This window comes from Lepus europaeus, chromosome 11, assembly GCF_033115175.1.
Source record: "Lepus europaeus isolate LE1 chromosome 11, mLepTim1.pri, whole genome shotgun sequence".
Classification (NCBI taxonomy): domain Eukaryota; kingdom Metazoa; phylum Chordata; class Mammalia; order Lagomorpha; family Leporidae; genus Lepus; species Lepus europaeus.
This window is the reverse complement of record NC_084837.1, coordinates 12,387,895-12,413,348: the sequence shown is the minus strand read 5'-3', so window position 1 is coordinate 12,413,348 and position 25,454 is coordinate 12,387,895. Positions and strand designations below refer to the sequence as shown.

General features: G+C 44.9%; 1 protein-coding gene across 1 annotated transcript in view; it reads left to right on the top strand.

Moving 5' to 3' along the window:
* The window catches only part of OTUD7A (OTU deubiquitinase 7A), a 363,177-nt gene that overhangs the window by 313,666 nt on the left and 24,057 nt on the right, over positions 1 to 25,454 (top strand). Inside the window, exons 8-10 of the mRNA XM_062204557.1 lie at positions 21,224 to 21,325; positions 24,289 to 24,416; positions 25,080 to 25,192. Of these exons, the coding sequence (XP_062060541.1) occupies positions 21,224 to 21,325; positions 24,289 to 24,416; positions 25,080 to 25,192 (343 nt within the window). The remainder of the gene's footprint in view (positions 1 to 21,223; positions 21,326 to 24,288; positions 24,417 to 25,079; positions 25,193 to 25,454) is intronic.

Genomic DNA, 25,454 nt, shown 5'->3' with positions numbered 1-25,454 from the left:
AAACTGCATGAATGGGGGGCTGGCACCATGGCTCACTTTGTTAATCCTCCGCCTGCAGCGCCGGCATCCCATATGGGCACTGGTTTCTAGTCCCAGTTGCTCCTCTTCCAGTCCAGCTCTCTGCTGTGGCCAGGAGGGTTGTGGAGGATGGCCCAAGTGCTTGGGCCCTGCGCCTGCATGGGAGACCAGAAGCACCTGGCTCCTGGCTTCAGATAGGCACAGTGCTGGCTGTGACAGCCATTTGAGGAGTGAACCAACAGAAGGAATACCTTTCTCTGTCTCTCTCTCACTGTCTATAACTCTACCTGTCCAAAAAAAAAAAAAAAAAACTGCATGAATGGGATGGGGTAAAAGTCTGAGAGTACTGTCTGTTTTCAGGACACTTGTAAGGAATCAGAGGGCCCAGTTAGTCCATAGCATCGGAGCTGTTTTCGATTTTTGGTCAGTGTTGCTGTGAGCATTCTTGCACATGTTTAAAGTGAACACACAAATACATTTCTGAAGATAATAGACTTCAGAGGGGTCTTGCTGGAGCATAGGATTTACAAAGAAGTCGGCTTCGTAACAGTTTTCCAAAGGGATGTGCCAGCTTTCTCTTCCACTTTTTTTTTTTTTTTTTTTTTTTGACAGGCAGAGTGGACAGTGAGAGAGAGAGACAGAGAGAAAGGTCTTCCTTTTCCGTTGGTTCACCCCCCAATGGCCGCTGCAGCCGGCGCGCTGCGGCCAGCGCACCGCACTGATCCGAAGCCAGGAGCCAGGTGCTTCTCCTGGTCTCCCATGGGGTACAGGGCCCAAGCACTTGGGCCATCCTCCTCTGCACTCCCTGGCCACAGCAGAGAGCTGGACAGGTCTCTTCCACTCTTGACAGTTCTGGGGGCTCCATTTTGTGTTTGTTTTCTCGTACTAGGCATTGTGATGAAAATGTAGTGATTCACATTGTGATTTTAATGTTTATTCTCTGATGATGCATAAAACTCTTGCGGGGCACTTTTTCTGGTTTTTTTTTTTTTTTTTTTTTGCCCATTTTTATACAAGTCAATTTGATTAATTTGTGGGAATTTCTTACACATTCTAAAAATGTGTCTAAAAATTTGTCAGAGGTATTGAAAATATGTTCACCCTCTCTGTTGGTTGCCCTTTCATCTTCTGAAGAGAATATCTTAATTAAAATACTCAATTTACCATTTTCTCCTCTTTGAGAGCTTCTGTTCGCGTTCAGGAACTCTGCCCATCCCGAGTTCCTAGTGATATTTCCCTGCCTTTCACATTTAACTCTCCAATCTACCTAAAAAGTGTTTTCCTATATGATATGTGCCGGAAGTCTATTTCCTCATGTATTTGTCAACCTGACCTGGTACCATTTATTGAAACCACCTTTTCTCTATCATGCTACAGTGCAACCTTTGAGATAAAACAGGTGACTCTGTGTGTGGGTCTGCTTCTGCACTCTGCTGTGTTCCACTGGCTTATTTGTCCTTGGAACAAAATGATCACACTTTCACAGGTTTTATCCTACTCTGTGGCTCTCCAGACTTGTCTTCTTAACAATTGCCATCACTACTCTCAGCTTTTTTATTTCCATATAAATTAACCTACATAGAATGTATGTAAAATAATTCCACATAGATGTATCTTTAGGTTAGTTGGGATAGAATTGATCTTTACATGTGAAGGTTTCCAATCCATGGACATAGAATGTTCCATAATTTCTCTTATGAATAGTTTATAGTTGTTATAGGAATGGTCTTAAACACAATTCTTCACATTTATCTGGATGTATTTGAGGTCTTTTTTGATATTGTAAACAATATATTTTTTTCAAGTGCCAACTATAACTCAAAGAAATTCAGTTGATTTTTACTTATTGATCTTATATTCTGGGACCTTTCTAAATTAAGTTATAAATTGTAATAGTTCATATCTTTTTTTGGACACAATCTGTAAACTACAAATGATGAGAGTTTTATTTTTCTTTTCCAATCCCTGTGGGTTTGTTTCTTTTCCTTGCCTGGTACATTGCAAAGTCCTCCAGTGAAAGCATTCATTGAAGAGGTAATAACAGACATCCTTGGCTAGTTTCTAATCTCAGAGGGAAACTTGCACTGTTTTATCATTAAATATGATGTGAGCTGTAGGATTTTTGTAGATACTGTATTTCAGATTCAGGCAGTTACTTTCTATTCCTAGTTTGCTGAGTTTTTATCTTCCATGAATGGTGTTAACAGTCGGTAAATGTTTTTTATGCATCTATTGAAATGATACTATGATTTTCCTACATTTTTTCCTGTGTATTACTAGAAATATGTTCACTGATTCTCAACTGTTTAACCACATCTGCATTCCTGGAATAAACCCCATTTAGTCATAGTATTATTCTGTGTATCACAAAATCTGATTTGTTAGCATTTTGACTAGAATTTTGACACCTATGTTCATAATAGATACTGGCCTTTAATTTTAATTTTCAGTAATAGCCAGAGTAGTTGTTGTTTTCAGTATTATTCTGGACCCATGAAAGGAATTGTGATGGTTTTCTTCTGTTTGTGTTCTGTGGCAGAATTTTTATAGATCAGTGTTACGTCTTCCTCAGATGATTAGAAAGATTCACCACAAAGCATATGGTCACATGGTTATGTTTTTATGTTTTTAAGATAACAGATTCAATTTCTTTAAAATATTTTGGACTATTTATAATATTTCTTTTATGTCATTTTGTAACATTTTCAATGAATTTACCTTCTTTGTCTACATTTACTCCTACTAGTTTTGTCTGAAAGATTTGTAGGAATGGCCCCCACTTTTATAAAAGATTAATTTATTTATTGGAAAAGGCCATGGGGGGAGAAATCTTGCACCCACTGTTTCACCCCCCAGTGACTGCAATGGCTAGGACTGGTCCAGTATGAAGCCAGGAGCCAGGAACTCCATCCTGGTCTCCCATGTGGATGGCAGGGGCCCTAGTACTTGGACCTTCTTCCATTGCTTTCCTAAGCACATTAGTAGGAAGCTGAATTGGAAGTAGAGCAGCCAGGATGTGAACCGGTGCTCAAATGTGGGATGCCATGATTGCAAGTGGCAGCTTGACCCATTATGCCACATTGCTGGCCCCAGGTGGCCCTTTTGTCATTGCTGGTATTGGTGCTCTGTAATTTTTCTTGCATTAATTCATTAACATTATTGGTAGGAACTTTTTTTTAAGATTTATTTATTTGAAAGTCAGTCAAAACATAGTTTCATTAAGAGTTTTTGGGAAATTCATCAGACTCAATGAATAAGTTTTCTTCATAACCCATTTGGAATTATTCCTAATAAAATGATAAAATAGAAAAAAAAAAAAAAGAAAGTCAGTCACAGAGAAAGAGAGGCAGAGGCAGAGAGAGAGAGAACAAAAGAATCTTCTATCCACTGATTCACTGCCCCACCCCCCCAAATAGCCACAATGGCCCGAGCTGTGTCAATCCAGAGCCAGGAGCTTATTCTGGGTTTCCATGTGGGTGAGGGGCCCAACCACCGGGGCCATCTTCTGCTGCTTTCTCAGGTGCATTAGCAAGGAGCTGGATCAGAAGTGGAGCAGCCGGGATTTGAACTGGAGTCCATGTGAGATGCCAGCGCCACAAGCAGCAGCTTTACCCACCATGCCACGGCATCAGCCCCTATTAGTAGGGACTTATAACTGTGTTCATCTATGCAAAGAGCATATTTTGGTCTCTGTTTGCTCTTCAGTTGTAAACTTACTTTTTGTTTCATTAATCTCTGGTCTTACCTTTGGTTTTTTCTATTGTCTTCTTTCTTTGGATTGGAGATGCCAATTCCTTGTGGCTTCATGAGAGGGAAACTTATGTTGTTCTGTCTTCTTCAGCAGAATCATCCAATGCTGTAAAACCATGAATTTCTCTTTATGTAGTGCTTTAGCCAAATCTTATAATTTTGACATTATTCTGCTTTATCATTAAAGTATTTTCTGATTTCTGTTGTCATGCTTTTATTTGATTGATTCATTATTTGAAAGTATATTGCTTATCATCCAAGAAAATAAAGAATTTTTTTCTAGGTTTTCTTTCTTCATCTTTCTGTGGCCATAGAGTATACAGTTAGTGACTTCAGGCATTTTAAATGTGTTGATCCTTGCTTTATGACCCAGTATGCAAAAAAGTCTGACAGGTATTCAGGTACACTTGAAAAAAATTGAATTCTGTCTTTAGGTATAGTGCTTTATACATATTAATACTATAATTAATATGTATAAGTAAAAGCTTATTAATTTTGCTGTGCAGATATTTTCTATCCTTATCTGAGTTTTTTTAAAGATTTATTTATTTGTTTGAAAGTCAGAGTTACACAGAGAGAGGACAGGTAGAGAGAGAGAGGTCTTCCATTTGCTGGTTCACTCTCTAATTGGCCGCAACAGCCGGAGCTGCACCGATCCAGAGCCAGGAGCTTCTTCCGGGTCTCCCACGTGGGTGCAGGGGCCCAAGGACTTCGGCCATTTTCCACTGCTTTCCTGGGCCATAACAGAGAGCTAAATCAGAAGTGGAGCAGCTGGTTCTTGAACTGGCACCCATATGGGATGCTGGCACTGCAAGCTGCAGCTTAATCTGCTATGCTACAGCGCCGGCCCCTTTATCTGAGTTTTTGTCCATTTTTTCTACCAGAGTATACTAAAATTTCCCACCACTACTTCATAGCTCTCTATTTCTTCTTCAACTTTATCCACTTTTGCTTTAAATATGTTGAAACTGTGTTACTGGGCAGATAACACATTTAGAATTGTATGCCATCCCAGGATGGTCCAACTTTAGTTTTGTTTTGGGTGCAGGCTGTACAGTCCTGAATTCTGTTTTTTCTGGTTTGAAAATACTTTCATTTAACTTTTTTATTTAATATCTCCTCCTGGGCTTTGCAGAGACATAAGGTCTGTAGCACAAGTTTATTCTCTTCTCTCTCCCCTCTCATACACATATCTTTCCCTGGCCAAGGTTTATCAAGTCCTAATGTATAGTATTTTTCCCCCTGCTTTGGGTTTATTTACTGTTCCTTTTCTAACTTCTAGAGATTATTGCTTAACTCATACATTCTAAGCCTTTCTTTGTTTATCTTAAAAGCATTTAAGGTTGTGAATTTTCCTCTCATTTCTAGTTTAGCTATATCTCACAAGGTTTGAAACATAGCTTAATCTACAGTTCTATAATTTCTAATTTTCATTTTTATTCATGTTTTAACTCATGAATTATTAGATGGGCTCCTGTTTGCAAATATATGAAAATGTAGGAAATATTTCTAGTTATTATTTTATTATTGACTTCTAGCTTAATTGCATTGGGATCAGAGAGCATGGTCCATGATTTGAAAGTTGTTGAGACTTTTGATTTATGGTCCAGTATGACTGAAATCTTAATGTTTGTTGTGTGCTTGAAAAGAATATCTAGTCTTCTGTGTTGACTTCACTGTGCTACAAATGTCTATTTGGTCATTTATCATGTTTTTGTTAATCTATACATTTATTTTTTACTCGTTTTCTCAATTACTGAAAGAGATGCCTTGAAACTTCCTCGTCTGATTTGCACTTGTCTATAGCTCCTTTTATTTCTGTGGATTTTAACCACATGTAACTGGAAGGCTGTTATGAGGTACAGCAACTAAACTTCTCTGTTCCTCGTGAACTTCTCTGCTGTACGTTGGAAGACTGCTCACTGAACGCTGGTAAAGCTTTTTTGCCTTTCCACTCACCTGGTGTCGACACAGCCGCGCCAGCTGCCTTCGGGGTAAAATTTGCCTGATGCGCTGGGTGCCGGACTGCCTGCTTTCACCTTCACTGCTTTTCCATTTGCATGTTTTAGGCCTGCCTCTGATAAACTGCATGTAGTTCGCATATTCTTTTTTAAAAAGATTTATTTATTTATGTATTTGAGAGGTTGAGTTACAAACAGAGAGAGGGAGAGACAGAGATAGAGATCTTCCATCTGCTGATTCACTCCCCAGGTGGCCACAACAGCCAGAGCTGTGCCAATCCAGGCCAGGAGCCAGGAGCTTCTTCCAGGTCTCCCTCGCGGGTGCAGGGGCCCAAGCACTTGGGTCATCTTCTACTGCCTTTCCAGGCCGTAGCAGAGAGCTGGATAGGATGTGGAACAGCCGGGACTTGAACTGGTGCCCCTATGGGATGCCAGTGCCACAGGCAGAGGCTTAGCCTGTTAGGCCACAGCACCAGGCCCCGCCTTGACTTACTCTTAAAATCAGTTTTGTAACCTTGGTCTTTTAACAGGTAAATTAATTTTTAATGTAACTATTACCTATATGTCCCCATTCCATGTGAGGTTTTCTTCCTCGCCTTACAAATCTAATTTTAAAACAATTAAATATTTTAATCTTTTCATTTTTCCTCTAGTCATTTTGAAGTTATATACTTTTTAGTATTGAAAGGTTACCCTGAAACATAATCTTCATATGAATCACAGCTCAAATTAATGAACACCTAAAGCCACACCCAAAGAATACAGGGACCTTAGTCTAGTTTAGTTTTATTCACCCCGTACCCTCCTGATTACAAGTTACTGTCATTTTAAGATGCCCGCACCCCACGTTAGAATTCCTGGGTTCGAGCTCCAGCTCCAATCCAGACTCCTGTTTCCTGCTACCACAGAGCCTGGGAGGCAGCACCCATGACTGAAGCAGTGGGCTTCCTTCCACTCACATAGGAGGCTCAGAGTAACTTCCCAGCTCCCAGCTTTGCCCCCAGCTCAGCCTCAGCCATTGCAGGCATTTGGGACGTGAACAGGGAATGAACCCGCAAACCAGCCTCTATCTCTACCCACCTCTCTGCTTCTCAAATTTAAATTTTTTGAAATTTTACTTACTACAACTTTTATTCTTAAGTTCTGTTTTTGTTTTCTAACCTTTGGTCCTGTTTTGTTTCGTTCCTTTGTGTCCTTTAAACATGTCAGGAATCTGTGAACCTCTGACTTCGTGTCTGAGACTCTTATGTGGCTCAGTTCCTGTTACTTGGAGCTTGGAATTGTAAGCGAGTCATCGTCTGCAGGAATATTGTGCAGACTGTGTTGGAGAGTGCCTCGCCAAGGAGAAATGTTTCTTTGTTGGTTGATTGGGTTCCACCAGTTTCCCAAGGAAATCACCATTGGTGATTAGAACCAATTTTATGTAATTTCTTGGCTTTGGGGTTCCAAGTCACAAGTAAGTTTTGGATGCAGTCTTTATCAGAGTCAAGCCAGTAGTTACAACATTTCTGGGAGTTTTCTTTTATCCTGTTCTAAGCCCAGGCTGGAAAAGGCACATTCTGTCTGCAGGAATATTATTTCTAATCCTTGCACCTGGGATAGATTTTGAGGGCTCTAAGTTTATGTGGGGTGCAAAGGTTACCCCCACTCTGGGTGCTGCACATTGCAGGGTCATGGTCTCTCTTTCTATGCTTGTGATGTAACCAGCAACTTGTCTCTACCCACTGGTGTGGCAGTATTGGTGCCTGTGACACAACATTTGCTATTTGGTCATTGGAGATTTACTACAATTTGTTTCATGTTCTGATACACATTTCAAAGGATTGTTGAAAAGGAATATTTTCATTTTCTCGGATCCCTTTTTCTCTTTAAATGTGTCCTCTCCTACTGTTCTCAGGGGAGGACCTTGTCTTTTGGAAAGATTGGATGGAAAGCCTTCAGCTCCCTCCTTCTCTAAAGTGCACATACACGCACATAAGACCTAATTCTAAATGAACTTTTGCAAAATATTACAAAAGAATCAAGAACAAGTCTAGAACTATCAGAAGTAAAAATCTATGGGAGATTGTAGGGTATAAGAAATATCTTCAGTGTTTTCGAAGAGTCAATTATCTTTGCTCCATGAGGCTTGACACCTGTCTTAGCTGCTTTCTGTTGCTAGAACAAAACACCTGAATCTGGGCGATTTATGAGCAATAAAAATTTGTTTGGCTCATAGTTGCAGAGGCTGGGAATTCCAAGCGCGTGGTGCCAACCTCCACAGGGCATCTAGTGAGGGCCTCTCTGCCGGATCGTTAACATGTTGGAGGACACCTCATGGCAAGACAGAGCGAGCTTGCTAGCTTGGGTCTCTCATCCTCTGCTTATAAAGCCCCTGATCCCATCATGGGGTCCACACCTCAAGACCTCATTGAATGCTAATTATCTCCTAGAGGCCCCACTCCAAACACCATGAACACATGAATCTGAAGATTCACTTTCCAATACGTGAACTTCCCGAGGATGTCATCAAACCATAGTAATGCATAGGAATCCAAGTCTTTTTTATATTTCTAACATGGTTCCTTTTCCCTCAGACCTACTCAGAGTTTTCTTTAAAGACCCTCCTAGCACTACAGCCTAAACAATGAGTATAGGGAAAGAAATTGAAAATGCTACATCTAAATACAAATGTGTGGTTTGTGTTTCTGAGCTCCTCTTAACAGGGCTTCTCAAGCTATCTGTCCTGGAGGACCACATTTTTTTTTTTAAATTTCCAAACCTCTGCCAATCAATGCTTCTATAAAATTCATTAGAACTGTTTCAGCAATGCCCATTACTGTAAAAGCGTTTAAGCTTTCCTGCCATTTCTGCACTGCCCTCATGTGTAACCAGTGGATCTCACTTTGAGCAGAACCAGGCACTCGACAGGAAAATCATCTCCCTTCGGTTTTTCCTCACTGAATGTAAAAGCAGCTGCACTTGCCCTGAAAGGACCTTGGTCTGCAACTGTGCTTTCAAGGCAAAGGGTTGTGCTCCATCCATTCATTCATCCATTCATTCATTGGTTTATTCATACATACACTCCTTTTACCCAAGATACTGGACCGATTTTGGTAGAAAGACATTCATAGTGCTTTCTGTGTGCCAAGCCCTGTTCTAAGTACTCCCCAAATATTAAATATTATGAAGTTATATCAAAAAGTTCTTAGAGAATTCTGTACAAGTTTAGGGCTTTTTTTTCATTTTATTTAATTATTTTGAACATCTAAGTTACAGAGAGAGAGGGAGAGACACAGAGAGAAGAATCTTCCACCCACTGATTTCACTCCCACCAGATGGCTGCAAGAGCCAGGAGCTTCTTCCAGATCTTCCACAAGGGTGGCAGGGACACAGGGACTTGGGGCGTCTTCCATCTTTCCCAGGGACATTAGCAGGGAGTGAATCAGAAACAGAGCAGCCAGGACATGAACCGGCACCCATACGGGATGCTGGCATTGCAGGTGGCAGCTTTACCCGCTACGTAACAAATACCACAATGACAACCTCTAGAACTATATACTACTGCAGTTGTGATGATGTTGTGACTATTTTAAAATTTAATAATATGAGTGAAATTGAACATCTTTTCGTTTCATTGTTTAGAGCCCTTGCCTATTTTCCTGCTCAACTGTGGTCTTTTTACTTTTTATTTCTTGAACTCTTCATTTATAGGAGCATTAACCTTTTGACTGTAATGTGAATTAAAAATGTTATATCAGGGCCGGCTCCATGGCATAGTGGATTAAGCCACCATCTACACTTCCAATCCAGTTCCCCGCTAAAGCACCTGGAAAAGCAGCAAGGATACTCCAAGCGCTTGGGCCCCTGCATCCATGTGGGAGACCTGGAAGAAGATCCAGGTTCCTGGCTTCAGCCTGGCCCAGTCCCAGCTGTTGTGGCCATCTGGGGAGTGAACCAGTGGCTGGAAGATTCTCTCTCTCTCTCTCTCTCTCTCAAATAAATAATTAAATCTTTAAAAATGTTATAGCAAAAATAAAAAAAAATTTTAAAGTACTTAGAAAACGTAAACTAAAAGATAAATTTATTTTGATGCAAAACAATGAGTTTCCAGGAACTTTTTTTGAAGATTTATTTATTTATTTGAAAGTCAGAGTTACACATTGAGAGAAGGAGGGACAAAGAGAGAGAGAAAGAAAGAGAGAGACAGAGATGTCTTCCATCCACTGGTTCACTCCCCAGATAGCTGCAATGGCCGGAGCTGTGCTGATCCAAAGCCAGGAGCCAGGAGCTTCCTTTGAGTCTCCCACGTGGTTGCAGGGGCCCAAGGACTTAGGCCATCTTCCATTGCTTTCCCAGACCATAGCAGAGAGCTAGATAGAAAGTGGAGCAGCCAGGACTCAAACTGGTGCACAAATGGGATGCTGGCACTGTAGGTGGCAGCTTTACCTGCTGTGCCACAGTGCTGGCCCCAGCCATGAACTTTTTAGAAACTCCTGGCATAATGTTTATAAAATCTCTGTTATATAAGGGCCATCATTATGCCCATTTTTCCCCTGAAACCTTTTTTTATTGAAGGCACACAAACTTCATGCATTTCATAAATACAACTTTAGGAACATAGTGATTCTTCCCATTGTACCTGCACTCCCACCCTTCTTCCTCCCTCTTCTGTTCCCATTCTTATTTTTCACTAAGATCTATTTTCAATTAACTTTTTTTTTAAAGATTTATTTTATTTATTTGAAAGAGTTACAGAGAGAGGTAGAGAGAGAGAGGTCTTCTATCCACTGGTTCACTCCCCAGATGACCACAACAGCCAGAGCTTAGCTGATATGAAGCCAGGAGCCAGGAGCTTCCTCCAGGTCTCCCACACGGATGCAGGGTCCCAAGGACTTGGGCCATCTTCTACTGCTATCCCAGGCCATAGCAGAGAGCTGGATCTGAAGAGAAGCAGCTGGGCCTAGAACCGGCGCCCATAAGGGATGCCGGCTCTTCAGGCCAGGGCTTTAACCTGGTGCACCACAGCGCCGGCCCTGACTTTATTTTATTTTATTTTTTTAAAGATTTATTTGAGGCAAGCACCGCGGCTTAATAGGCTAATCCTCCGCCTGCAACGCCGGCACACCGGGTTCTAGTCCAGGTCAGGGTGCCGGATTCTGTCCCGGTTGCCCCTTTTCCAGTCCAGTTCTCTGCTGTGGCCCAGGAGTGCAGTGGAGGATGGTCCAAGTCCTTGGGCCCTGCACCCGCATGGGAGACCAGGATAAGCACCTGGCTCCTGGTTTAAGATCAGCGCGATGCGCCAGCCGCAGCGCGCCAGCCTCAGCGGCCATTGGAGGGTGAACCAACGGTAAAGGAAGACATTTCTCTCTGTTTCTCTCTCACTGTCCACTCTGCCTGTCAAAAAAAAAAAAAAAAGGATTTATTTGAGAAAGAGCTACACAGAGAAGGAAAGAGCAGAGAGAGAGGGGGGTCTTCCATCCACTGGTTCACTCCCCAACTGGCTGCAACGGCCAGAGCGGCGCCGATCTGAAGGCAGGAGCCAGGAACGTCCTCTGGGTCTCCCACGCAGGTGCAGGGGCCCAGGGACTTGAGCCATCCCTCTACAGCTTTCCCAGGCCATAGAAGAGGATCAGAAGTGGAGCAGCCTGGTCTTGAACCGGCACCCAAATGGGATGCCAGCACTGCAGGCGACAGCTTTACCCGCTACGCCACAGTGCCAGCCCCTCAATTAGCCTTATACATATAAGATTAACTCTGTACTAAGTAAAGAGTTCACAAATAATATGAAAAAAAAAAAAACTGTTTCTCAACAGTCAAAACAAGAGCTGTTCAAAGTCATCACATCTCAGGGCCGGCCGGTGCTGTGGCACACTGGGTTAATCTTCTGCCTGCAGTGCCGCCATCCCATATGGGCATGGGTTCTAGTCCCGGGTGCTCCTCTTCCAGTCCAGCTCTCTGCTGTGGCCCGGGAAGGCAGTGGAGGATGGCCCAAGTGCTTGGGCCCTGCACCCACATGGGAGACCAGGAGGAAGCACCTGGCTCCTGGCTTCAGATTGGCGCAGCACCAGCCGTTGCAGCCATTTGGAGTGAACCAACAAAAGGAAGACCTTTCTCTCTGTCTCTCTCTCTCACTGTCTGTCACTCTACCTGTCAAAAAATAAATAAAATCTTTTAAAAAAGTTATCACATCTCAAAGTGTCAATTTCAGTTCTATGGATTACTTTTTAGGTGCTCTTATTAGTTACCACAGATTAGGGAGAGCATATGGGATTTATCCTTTTGGGACTGGCTTATTTCATTAATTATATTTTCCAGTTTCATCTATTTTTTTGCAAATGACAGGAATTTTTTTACTGCTGTATAGTATTCCATAGTGTACATATCCCATAATTTCTTTATCCAGTCTTCAGTTGATAGACATTTGGGTTGATCCATATATTAGCTACTGTGAATTGAGCTGCAATAAACATGGGGGTACAGATAACTCTTCGTATGCTGATTTCATTTCCCTTGGGTAAATTTGGAGGTGTGGGATGGCTGGGTCATATGGTAGGTCTATATACAGATTTCTGAGGTATCTCCATACTGTCTTCCAGAGTGGCGTTACCAGTTTACATTCCTACCACCAGTGGATTAGGGTAACTTTTTCCCCACATGCTCACCAGAATTTGTTATTTGTTGATTTTTGTATGAAAGCCATTCTAACTGGGGTGAGGTGAAACCTCATTGTGGTTTTGATTTGCATTTCCCAGATAGCTAGGGATCCTGAGCATTTTTCATGAGTCATTTGGATTTCCTCTTTTGAAAAATATCTAAGTCCTTTGCCCATTTCTTTTTTTAAAAAAAGATTTATTTTGTTTATTTGAAAGTCATAGTTACACAGAAAGAGAAGGCGAGGCAGAGAGAGAGAGAGAGAGGTCTTCTATCTGCTGGTTCGTTTCCCCAATTGGCCACAACTGCTGGAGCAGCACCAGTCCAAAGCCAGGAGCCTCTTCTGGGTCTCCCATGTGGGTGCAGGGGCCCAAGGACCCAAGGCATCCTCTACTGCTTTCCCAGGCCACAGCAGAAAGCTGGATCAGAAGTGGAGCAGCCGGGACTCAAACCATCACCTATATGGGATGCCAGCACTGCAGGCAGCAGCTTTACCTACTATGCCGTAGTGCCAGCCCCTGCCCATTTCTTAACCAGGTTGTTTGTTTTGTTTTGTTATGGTTGAGTTTCTTTATCTCTTTATATATATTCTGGTTATTAATCCTTTATCGGTTGCATAGTTTGCAAATCATTTCTCCTATTCTGTCATTGCCTCTTCACTTTCCTGAGTGTTTCTTTTGTAGTACAGAAGCTTCACAATTTGATTTAATCCCATTTGTCAATTTTGGCTTTGATTGCCTGTGTCTCTGGGGTCTTTTCCAAGACCTCTGCCTGTGCAATATCTTGCAGGGTTTCTCCAATGTTCTCTAATAATTTGATGGTGTCAAGTCATAGATTTAGATTTTCAATCCACTTTAAGTGGATTTTTGTGTAAGGTGTAAGGTAGGGGTCTTGCTTCATACTTCTGCATGTGTAAATCCAGTTTCCCCAATACCATTTGTTGAAGAGACTTTCCTTGCTCCAGGGATTGATGTTAGCTCCTTTGTCAAAGCTAAGTTTTTGCAGATGCTTGGATTGATTTCTGGTGTTTCTATTCTGTTCCATTGGTACATCCATCTGTTTTTGTATCAGTACCAGGCTTTTTTTATTATAATCGCCCTGTAGTATGTCTTGAAATCTGGCATTGTGATGCCTCCAGCATTGTTTTTGTTGTATAAGATTGCTTTAGCTGTTCCGTGTCTCCTGTGTTTCCATTTGAATTTCAGCATTGTTTTTTCTATATCTGAAAAATGTGCCCTTGGTATTTTGACTGGCATCACATTGAATCTATCAATTGCTTTTGGTAGTATGGACATTTTGATGATATTGATTCTTCCAATCCATGAACATGGAAGATTTTTCCATTTTTTTGTTTCTTCTATTTCTTTATTTAATGTTTTGTAATTGTTATTTTAGAGATCTTTGATTTCCTTGGTTAAATTTATTCCAAGGTATTTGATATTTTTGTAACTATTGTGAATGGGATAAATCTTAGAAGTTCTTTCTCAGCTGTGGCGCTATCTGTATATACAAAGACTATTGATTTTTTTGTGTTGATTCTATAGCTTGCCACTTAACCAAGCTCTTTTATGAGTTCCAGTAGTCTCTTAGTGGAGTCTTTGGGACCCCCTAGATGTAGAATCATGTCATCTGCAAATAGGGATACTTTGACTTCCTCCTTCCCATTTTGTATCCCTTTGATTTCTTTTTCTTACCTAATGGTTCTGATTATGCTCATTTTTTGGGAATTGAGGACTGAGACACAAAGAGCTTAAGAAACTTAGCCAAAGTCACAGTGGTGAAATGTAGAGTTGAACCCTGGAATTCTACCTTTGAGTCCCTGTGCTTAATCCTTCTACTGGCTGCTTTTCTAAATCCTTAACTAACATTGACACTCTGGTCCCAGATTCTGCAGGGGAAATTTTTCCAAAGCCCACTTAATGGATGAATAATTCATTCCATCCCCATTGTCAACCTGAAGCAGCTGGTCAATATTGCATAGAGCTGTGAATTGAGACAGATGACCAGGTCCTCAACCTCCTTTGTGGAAAGACTGATGATTGATTAGCATGTCTGCCATGGAAACTACGATGATTTATTAATACTGTCTGCTGTGAGTTCATTGGGAATTGATATGAGACACTTGAGAGAAATCATCTGTACCTCTGAAAAATTTGAACATTATAACCAAAGTGTAAAAATTCCAGTTCAACCTATTGAAAAACAGAAAATTCAATCAAATTAGTATTTGCATCCATTAGATTCCCCCTAAGAATGTTTAACTGAATTCAGCCAGTTTTTAAACTGAATCAAGACAAATGAGTTAATTTGCGTAGAAATTGTCTTTGGCACTAGAATAGAATGTCTCCATTTATAAATGTCAAACTGTGAAGCAAACCCACATACCATTTTTTTTCTCTTGAACATTTTCGAGTCTATAGGAAATTTGCCAGATTAGTACCTGTGCATCGTTTTTATCAAGAATCACCAGTTTTCAGGGCTCTGTCAGATTCTCTTTCTGTCTCCCTCTCCCTCTGAGTGCACGCACACAAACACACTCACACACACACTCACATATGGAGATAGATAAATCATGTTTTTCTGAGCCCTTTGAATTTGTGTGGCAATAATTCACTACTTGAACCCTGTATCTTCTGAAAATATGGATGAGCTTCTCTGTAACCAGAGGAGCATCATCACCCTTAAGAAAATTCACACCAACTTAATAATTCTGTCACATATGGAGTCTATATTTAATTGACCCCAAAGTCCCCTTTATAATTTTTTCATTCCAAATCCAATCAGTAGTTATGCACTGCATTTGGTCATTGTGTGTCTTTAGTCTTTTAAAGAATGTGTTCCAGTCTTTCCTTTTGTTTTTCACAGTGAATTTGGGGTGGGGGAGATAATCCCAGCCAGTTGTCTTATGCAGTGCCCATATCCCAGTCTTGAATAATCCAGTGGGGGCTAATTCCTCACTTCCTCTCCCAAGTGTAGACCTAGCATCCATAGGATCCTCACTCGCCCTTCTTTGTGGGTGTAGAGTCTGACAGAGAAAGGAGCCCAAACAGTACACCTCACAGATCTGAACACCCTATGGGGACAGGAAAAACAAGGACCAAGGGCCTGCCATGCCCAGGCACTGCCAATCCCAAAAAAAAGAGGGGTGGAGAGGGAAGGAGAAGTAGAGCTGACAGGCAGGAATATGGGACAGAAGAAATAACATGGTTTTGAGATCCTTGTTCATTGCACAGACCCGCTGGTGAGGCACTGCTCCCTGGGGATGTGCAATCCCAAGTTGAAGACTCCTCGGTCTGTCCTGCAGAGGTTGAGGCCAAGCCTAGGTCTCCTGGAAATTAGTGGCAGAGGCATAAGATTTCCCAATATCTAATGGCATCATTTATCTGAAGATTTAAATATGGAGTGCATTTTTAAATACTGCCTTCACGTGATAAAATGCAAAACTTGCAAATGCCTGTGGTAGTGTCTCTTGGGGAGGGAGGATGAGAATGAGGTGGGGAGGCACATAGAGGAGCTTCAATCTGATACCTACTGCCTTTTCCTTTTACATTGAAAGGAACACCCAGGAGCAAAGATGGACAGGGGCTGCCATTCGCATGGTCCTGGGCAATGAGTGTATTGCTCTTGGTGTCTTACAAAACTTTCCTAGAAAACATAGGATGAGAGAAACAAGGAAGAGAGAGACAGAGTAGAGGGGGCGAAGGAGTGGAAAGGGCTGGGCCTGTGACTTCAGACACACTTTGACCGGAGCTCCAGCTCGGCTGCTATCAAAGATCAGATTTTCTGAAGTTAGGTCCAGTCAAAATTGGCTGGCCACAAGCTCAGCCACATCTGACTAAATTAGACCAACCTTGTCTGTGATCTGATTTTTACCCAGGATGAACCACGACTCCTGTTAAGATTTAGCAAATTGTGAGCAAGTTTGTTTACTCCCCCTGAGCCTCAGTTTCCTTCTCTGTAAAATGGGAATACACATGAGAGAAAGAGAACTCATTGATTTATTGTGGGTCCTACAGTGAGCAGGCAGACACACTAACACAACCAGCAGGAACTTAAACCAATAATTCATCATTGTCCTCCATCGTCTAAAAATAGGTGGGCTCACAGCAGGGCTGGCAGCTCCATGCTGGTACCAAGGACCCAAACGCCACTTTCTGCTTCCCTCAGTGGGTCAGTGCCAACTCCCTCCAGGGCTCCAGCGTGGCTGTGACTTCATCTGGCCCCACATCTCTCACGGGGTCATCCCGGGTAGCAGGAGAGAGCCCACGACTGTGTCCCTTCCGAAGGTCGGACACCACTCTCCTAGCAGCAGCCCCAGCGGATAGCCTGTTTCACCCCCTGGGCCAGGCGGTGGCACATGGCCATGCCAACACCAGCCCTGGCAAGGGGAATGGAATTGCATGGACTGTGCTGGACCTAGCCACATTTGCTCCACGGGGCAGGGAAGGAGACTCACCTGTGTCGGCAAGGATGGGAGGGAGGAGCCGTGAATTTAGGCGCACTCTGAGGTCCGCCACATGATGCAGACCCCTTGCCTCACTGGCCCCTTCCCTGCGCCACCCCTGCCTCTGCACCCACTGACAGGAGCCAGGAGCTACCAGCCCCTTACATGCAATTCCAAGGATGAATGAGCCTGGCCCACTTTTATGTTAAATGTGTCACTTTCAGTGTCACAGCCCCTCTGCTGGGTTTTATGCCTTAGTAAGCAAGAATATTCACTTTTCCTTTTACTTTAGGGCAGCCCAGTTTTAATATCTGCCAGGCTAGATGTTTATAAAAGGACGTTATAAAAGTCAGGTGAGGCAGGTTGCTGTTTCACAGCCTGGAGAGAAAGTAGTTACTAAGTGATTGCATTGGTGATTCTAATTCTGTCTCCAAGAGGCCACCCGGCAGTACTGTCGCTTAAAGCAGTAACTTGCATTTCTTACTTACCTTAAATAAAAATGACTTGCAGGTGGTAAGAATATACTACTGTATTAGCATAAGTATTAGCATCGTCATAGAATAGATGCTCATCTGTTTTATTTTGTGGTATTAATGTGCCTAGAATTAAGGGCACATTTATTTTATATAAATAAAACCATTTACCATTAAAGTGGAATTAGTCTTAACCAAAAGGCACTGAAGAGCAGATAGGAATCCAGTTCAAACAAAATATTTCTGTGATTCATTATATTAAATGTTGTTAATGTGCTAATATATTAGCAATAACTCTTTGACTGTAAACTAAATATACTTTTGAAGGCCTTACTTTTCAGACATTATTTATAATCTCTATCCTTCATATTGCATTATGTTTATTCTGAAAGAAGTAGCACCTTTTACTAAAATGAATCCTTACTAATGACAGATAAATTATAGAAATGTAAATAATGTCATGTCCTCTTAATTTTCAAATTCTATTAATATCCTTTTTTAAAAAATTCAGAGGCTAACATGGTGGCACAGTGGGTTAAGTCACCACTTGCAATGCCAGCATCCCATATCAAAGTGCTAGTTCCAGACCTGGATGCTCCAGTCCCAATCCAGATTCGTGCTCATGCACCTGGGAAGGCAGCAGAAGGCGGCCCCTGCCACCTGCACAGGAGACCAGGATGGAGTTCCTGGCTCCTGGCTTCACTCTTGCCCAAACATGGCTGTTGTGGCCACTTGAAGGGTGAACTAGCAATTGGAAGATTTCTCGATCTCTCTCTGTCACTCTGACTTTCAAATAAATAAATAAAATATTTTGAAAAAAGAATGTTCAATTAAAATATGTTTTTACAAACTTCTTGGAAACATATGTGATAAACATTTTCACTTTATTGAAATTCAGTTAAAGGCCATGAGAGTTGACTATTATATATCAGTCCTGAAATTAAAAATGTATGTCACTGGTAGTTTCCAGTGTTAGAAACCTGTTATACTCATACAAGCTTGATTTATAAACTTGACTCATTCAGAAGTACATAAATACACATACAGAAAACATACATATTTATACATAAAATATAAACTTGAACAATTTTAATATTATCCAGGAAGCAACAAATAAAGATGTGTCATTTGCAAAGCATGAAAGATACCATCATTAGATGAGCCAGGCTGTGTATCCTTTGGGATACATTTTTTTGAAATGCAGTCATGAGCCCAAGTGCACCTGCCACCCAGGTAGGAGGGTGACTCCTGTGGTATCAACCTGGAGGTTGCCTTTGCCCCTCTCCTGCCTTGTTCACCCTCTTTCTTTCCTATTCCCATGTCCCCCTGTTTTTCATTTTTGCCTTCATTTTCCTCCAGAAACTTCAGAGAGTGAAAGAGTGAACGAGGGAATGGGGATAACTTAACCCACATTTACTAGAAAACAGAGCCCAAAGTAACTATTAATGCTATTAATTACTTAAGAGATGCAATCCCAGGTTTGTTTGGGTTTTTGTTTGTTTGTTTGTTTGTTTGACAGGCAGAGTTAGACAGTGAGAGAGAGAGAGAGAGAGAGAGAGAGAGAGAGAGAAAGGTCTTCCTTTTCCGTTGGTTCACCTCCCAAGTGGCCACTACGGCCGGCGTGTTGCGTCGATCCGAAGCCAGGAGCCAGGTGCTTCTCCTGCTCTCCATGCAGATGCAGGGCCCAAGCACTTGGGCCATCCTCCACTGCACTCCCAGGCGACAGCAGAGAGCTGGACTGGAAGAGGAGCAACCGGGACAGAATCCGGCACCCCAACCGGGACTAGAACCTTGGGTGTCAGTGCCGCAGGCAGAGGATTAGCCTAGTGAGCCGCGGCACCGGCCTGCAATCCCAGTTTTTAACAACTGGTTTTAGTAAAAAATAAGGCTGCTGTGAATATTCTTGCTCAAGCCTTATGTTCTTATTTCTCTTGAGAAAATGAAATTGCTGTTTATATGGTAAGTTTATACAATGGGTACTGGTCTGCACGTCTCTCATCTTTGTGTCTTCTTTGTTTGGGTTTGGTATGGGGTAATACTGGCTGTGTTCTTGAGAAGACTGTTTAAGATTGTTTTTTGCTTGCTATCTCTTTGCATAGCCTTTTTAGTGGTTTCCTAGGCAATACTTTATACAGTAAAAAACCTACTAGTGGCCAGCGCCATGGCTCACTAGGCTAATCCTCCACCTGTGGCGCCAGCACACCGGGTTCTAGTCCCGGTCGGGGCGCCGGATTCTGTCCCGGTTGCTCCTCTTCCAGTCCAGCTCTCTGCTGTGGCCCGGAGTGCAGAGGAGGATGGCCCAAGTGCTTGGGCCCTGCACCCCAGGGGAGACCAGGAGAAGCACCTGGCTCCTGGCTTCGGATCAGCGCAGTGCACCGGCCGCAGCGCACTGGCCGCAGCGGCCATTGGGGGGGGTGAACCAATGGTAAAAGGAAGACCTTTCTCTTTGTCTCTCTCTCTCTGCCTGTCAAAAAAAAAAAAAACCACTAATTGACATTTAATCGCATATAAAACTTACCCGAAATTTTGCTTCTTTATATCCACCATTTAAAATATAGTTTTCAGGCCCAGCATTGTGGCGTAGCAGGTTAAAGCCTCTGCCTGTGACACCAGCGTTCCATGTGGGCACCAGTTCATGTCCTGGCTGCTCCACTTCTGATCCCACTCCCTGCTAATGGCCTGGAAGAAGCCTTCTCTGGCCCCTCCTCCCAGCAGTGAGAGAAGTGATAGAGGCCACCTGGTTACAGCTCAGAAAAGGTGGACGTCCAGGCGCCCCACTAAGCATTTGCTATCAAGAGCAGTGGTGCAGCTGTAATTTGTCCCCATTGTATTCGACTAGAATAGAACCATTATGTCTAAAGGGCTAACCCCTGGCGAGCTGCCCCTTTCCTAGTATTCTGTATTTTGAGAACATGCTTTTGCTTTTTATTTTTTCTGTGGTTTTGTGTATGTGTGTGTGTGTGTGTGTGATCCTATCATTATATTGTGCCATCAGCTCCATGTCCCTGACTGATCTACCACGTTCTCTCCACTTTGCAGAGTCTTCATATTTTATATATAATTACAGAGATCTCATTGTGATTCCTAGGGAAAAGTCTGTTTGCTTTGTCTTCCCAGAAGCAGAAGTTTCTGTATGAGTTCAGGAAATTTTAATATGACCGCTCCTAAATAACTTTGATGGTGTTTCTGTGTTAAATGAAATACAAACCATACTTTCAAGGGTGTGTGTGCATCAAAAAACAAAGGTGATTAAAGAACAAAACAGTTTGAAGAAGAAACATCGAGTTTGAGAAGATCAAAGCAAAATATTATGTGGTGTATAAAATATGCTTCCAGCTTCCAGGAGAGAATGGATTAGCCTTGAGTTTCTTAATCCTCTTGTTCACTGACCAGTGGGTTGGCCGTTTCTTGTCTTAGAGGGAGAAAGTAGCCATATATCATTTGAAAAAAAAATGACTCAAGGCCGGCACCGCGGCTCACTAGGCTAATCCTCCGCCTGCGGTGCTGGCACCCTGGGTTCTAGTCCCGGTTGGGGCGCTGGTTCTGTCCCGGTTGCTCCTCTTCCAGTCCAGCTCTCTGCTGTGGCCCAAGAGGGCAGTGGAGGATGGCCCGGGTGCTTGGGCCCTGAACCCGCATGGGAAATTGTGGGGTAAGGGGGCGCCTGGCTCCTGGCTTCGGATCAGCGCAGCACTCCAGCCCTGGCGGCCATTTGGGGGGTGGGCTAACGGAGGGAAGACCTTTCTCTAAGTCTGTCTCTCTCACTGTCTAACTCTGCCTATCCAAAAAAAAAAAAAAAAAAAAAAAAAAAGACTCGTAATACTTCACCTTCCTACTGGAGTCTTCCAGAACATTTCCCACTGACCTTTGTGCTTGTTTAGAAAAGACTTCCCACCATGGTCCCTGCCTCTTCTGCTCTTGCATTCTGAACTGACCTTCTGTTGCAGGTCGTCTGAACTGGTGGTCCACTGTGTGCACGAGCTGTAAGCGTCTTCTTCCCCTGGCCACGACAGGAGATGGGAACTGCCTCCTGCATGCCGCCTCGCTGGGTAAGACAGGGTGGAGGGGCTCCCGGCAGACACGCGCCTCACTTGTCACCATCACCTGGAGGAGTGCCCAAGCCATGGAGTCAGCAGTCCCAGCCTTTCTTGTCTTGGTGGAGAGACAGAACCACACATGAGAAAACACCTGTCTTGAGGGGAGGAGGGCTTGAGCATACATTGCAGGGATAACTGTTAGAAATCCTGGCTGACGGTAGTTGTGAGGCCACCGTGTGGATAGCAGTCTACAGTGGACTTGGACTGCTGAAAGGACAGATAAAAACGCCACTCTAACTCACAGGAGAGTCAGCACAGTTAGAATGCACAGCACAGATACCAGCAGCCTTCTCCAACGGAATGGTGAGCTTCCTGGTTATAAAAGCCCAAGCCAGCAGGTGCACAGGTGTGGATGGCAACACTGGTTTAACTAAAGGTCTTGGTGGACTTCCTGGAAGCTCGGTTCTGCCTTCTAGGCCTAGCCTTATACACACAAGGCCAAATCAGCTTTGTCAGGCAAGTCTGGATCAGTACCATGGACCCCACTCTCAGAGCCAGTTGCCCTTCATCCACCCGGGCATGTAGAACCTCAAAAAAGAACGTGGTTCTCATTGGTCAAACCCACTTCCCCAAGTGAGAACATGGTCTTAACTCAGTGACCCAGAGCCCAGGCCAGGCCTCAGGCCTCCCTGTAGATGTGCAGTGAGGCCTGTTCAGCAGAAGGGGAACTGAAATGAGAGCGAAGAGGCTGTGGGGTCTGGGAGCGACCCAAGGAGGTTCCAAGGAGAAGAGATGTGGAAGGCAAGGGGACAATTCCATGACCTTGATGGCAGCACTGGGAAGGGCAAAGGTACTCCTGCTTCCTGTCCACGTCAAAACCAGCATGCCCTGCTGGCCAGCATGATGCAAGTACTGCACGTTCGTCATGGTAGGAAAGTGAAAGTTAATAATCCCGCCCCCCACCCAGTGCTGGCTGCTTGTAACACTTTGGCACATTGTCTGCCCGTTTTTTGTCTGTTCTTGCAATGAAAGTGTGATTTTACTGTGTCCCCAGTTCAGAATCTGACATATTCCTAAAACTACAGGGAGAATTTTCCATGCTATTACTCTCCAAAACATGATTTTGGGAGTTGAGTCCTATTTCACTGGCTATTCCCCATCTCTGGACATATCTTACCTCATTCTCTGTAAACCCTGAAGAAAGAATTTAAGAGAATCTCCCATCTGCATCAAATGGCAGCCTCAATGCAAAACCCCAGGTGCAGAAGTCCCTCTGTCCTATGCTGCCGTGTGGTCACTGTCCCCGTCTGCACCCTGGGTAGGCTAGGCCGCCATGATGTCATCTGATGGCATTTTCCGACAAGCGCACGATGGACCTCCCAGGCTGGCATCGGAAGACAAGGCCTCCTGAAGACTGGCCTTGCTCCACGTGCAGGAGAGGCTGGGCCGTCACTGACCAGGGCTGCAAGGCCTCCCGTACAGCACAGATCCAAGAGCTCATGGCCTCTTGGTTCTTTTATCCCCGTGCTTTGTCCTCATTTTGTACACAAAAACGTAAACCCCACAGGACCGGGACTCCCCAGTTTGACTGTGCCATTGTCTGCTGAGTACTGGCTGACCAGGCCTGATGCTGAGCTAGGACTGTGGGACACACATAGAAATGGCAGGGGTCCTGGAGCCAGGCCTGTGGACAAACCCATCCTTTGTGCAAAAGAGACCTGAGCCAGGGGGCCAAGGAGCTGAAGCAGCAGCAGCAGGGCTGAGGGTGAGGAAGGTGGCCCTTGCCCTCCATCCGTCCTGCAGGAAAAACCCTGGCCTGCTGTGAAGCCCACAGTTGTCATGGTTACTGCATATCCAGGAATCCCCAGCCAGCCTGAGCCTGCACAAGCAGTAAGCAGTTCAGGTCCCCACTATTCTGAAAACTCTCCAAGGGCCCCCAGCTCGCTTGAGGGCCCACATTTTTCCCCTCTGCCTTGTCCCCCAGTCCTGGCTCCAGCCACCCTTCCCTCCGGGCTGTTCTCAAGTACACCACTTGGACTTGTCCCTAGCCTTTCCCTCTGCCTGGGACGATGTCTGGGCCCCTCCTGTACCCTTCAAGTCTTCTTCACTCCAAAGCTTCCGTTCACACCCTAAGAAATGCACCTGCCACTGTGCTCCTGGCCTGTCCCTGTCTCCTTCCTGTGTCACCCCCTCCCGACACTGGACATCACGCGTTCGTTTAGCAGCCGCTTCACTTCTGCTTCCCCGAAGTGTGTGCTCCATGGGACTTTTTATGAACTCTCTGTGTCCTGGTCACTGCGTGCACATTCTCACCACCCGGAGTGAACACATAAATGATTCCCTCACCTCCTCCCCTGTAACTGGGGCTGTCCCTCTCACTGCTTCCCCCATTGCTTGGGTTTCTCAGTCTTGGCCAAGCTGCTCACAGATGACTGGTCTGTCTTTTGAACCCCTCACCTCCAGCATGGGGGAGGCCTTGTCTGGGCCAGCTGTGTGCAGTGGAGTGCACCGATGCTCTGTTTCTCCTTGGCTGCGGACATCGGGTCTAGCAGACCCAGGAGCCAGGATGCGATTGGCCATACCGGCTCAGGGTCCTTTGTGAGGACACATGACCAACTTGTCCTTAGAGGCCATTTCTCCCCTAAACACAAGACCTGGAGGGTGAGTGTTGTGCGATCCCTCACAGCAAACCTGCGAGATGGAGGGTGTTGTTGCCCAGGCTTCAAGAGCCTGGCAGCACTGGCCTTCATCCCACTGTTGCTGGCTGAGAAGATCCGCTGCTCCATTTGCCTCCAAGCACTGATGGGGGCTTCAGGATGGGGGAAGTTCAGATGAGAATTGAACCACTGATTACCAAGCATCTCCGTGCATGCACACAGAGGCCAGCCCGGCAGGTGGTGGTGTGAATCACCTCTGGCTGACCCTTCCTCATGTCCCTTCTCCCTCCTCTTCTCCTCCCGGGCTCCTGGCTGCAGGGATGTGGGGGTTTCACGACCGGGACCTGGTTTTGCGAAAAGCTCTCTACACCATGATGAGGACGGGGGCTGAGAGGGAAGCCCTGAAGCGGAGGTGGAGGTGGCAGCAGACGCAACAGAACAAGGAGGTTGGTACCCGCTGGCCTGGCCAGAGCCTGGGACCTGCACCAGGCACCGCCTCGGGCCCTGGTGGAGCCCAAGTCTGTCTTGTGGGGTCAGGCAGAAGCAGCCTGTGGGATTGCTAGGGTTTCCCTGTGTAAGCCCCTGGACGAGGAGCCCATTGCAATAGTGCACACCCAAGGTTGTCTTCCAAAAGCCGCCAACTTTGACGCTCACAAGTGTCCCAGCTTGGATGATGGGTTGTGTGACCACCTACGATCAGGTGCAGCCCACGCCCCCAGCCCCATGTGTGAGCTCAATCCAGAGAGAACCCCAACTGTTGCCAACTGTGGAGAACATTCGAGAAGAATCTGCCTGCTTTCTGACTAAAGTGGGCCGCATGTTCCTTACAGCTTTTTAACGGTCAGCCCAAACTGGTACACTTGCAGGTTAAGGTTGGCTTATCGTTGCCTCCCAGGGAAGACCCTTGTTGGAGGGTTGGGGGGAGGACCTCCCAGCAGCCCTGAAATTCGAGTCTGGGGTCCTAAAAACATGTTGTTCACAGCAGTGTGGGGGGACCACTGGTGGCCACTAACTCGTGTGCCTGGCCCGGGTCCTGCGGGGCTCTCCTGGCTGGGGAGGTGAGGAGAGAGGGCAGCGCCCACCTCCTGAAGCGGCTTCCCTTGCCCCAGTCCGGGCTGGTGTACACGGAGGAGGAGTGGGAGCGCGAGTGGACCGAGCTGCTGAAGCTGGCCTCCAGCGAGCCGCGCACGCACTTCAGCAAGAACGGCGGCACGGGCGGGGGGTAAGTGCTGGCCCCACCTTCCCCAGGGGTCACTTCGGGCTCCCGGCCGCCCAGGGCTGCAAACAGCATGGGGGTGGCACAGACGCCGTGCAGCTCTCTGAGCTGTGGAAGGCGGGAAACCTTAGCACCCGTGGGAGGGCCCTGGGTGCTGGTCGTCCCTGGCCAGAGATGAGGAAGTGCACAGGCTGCCCTCACCGCCATGCATTTCAGAGGCAGAGGCAGGAGCTCACGGCTGCCCCATCCCCTCTTCCTAGAGCCCCAT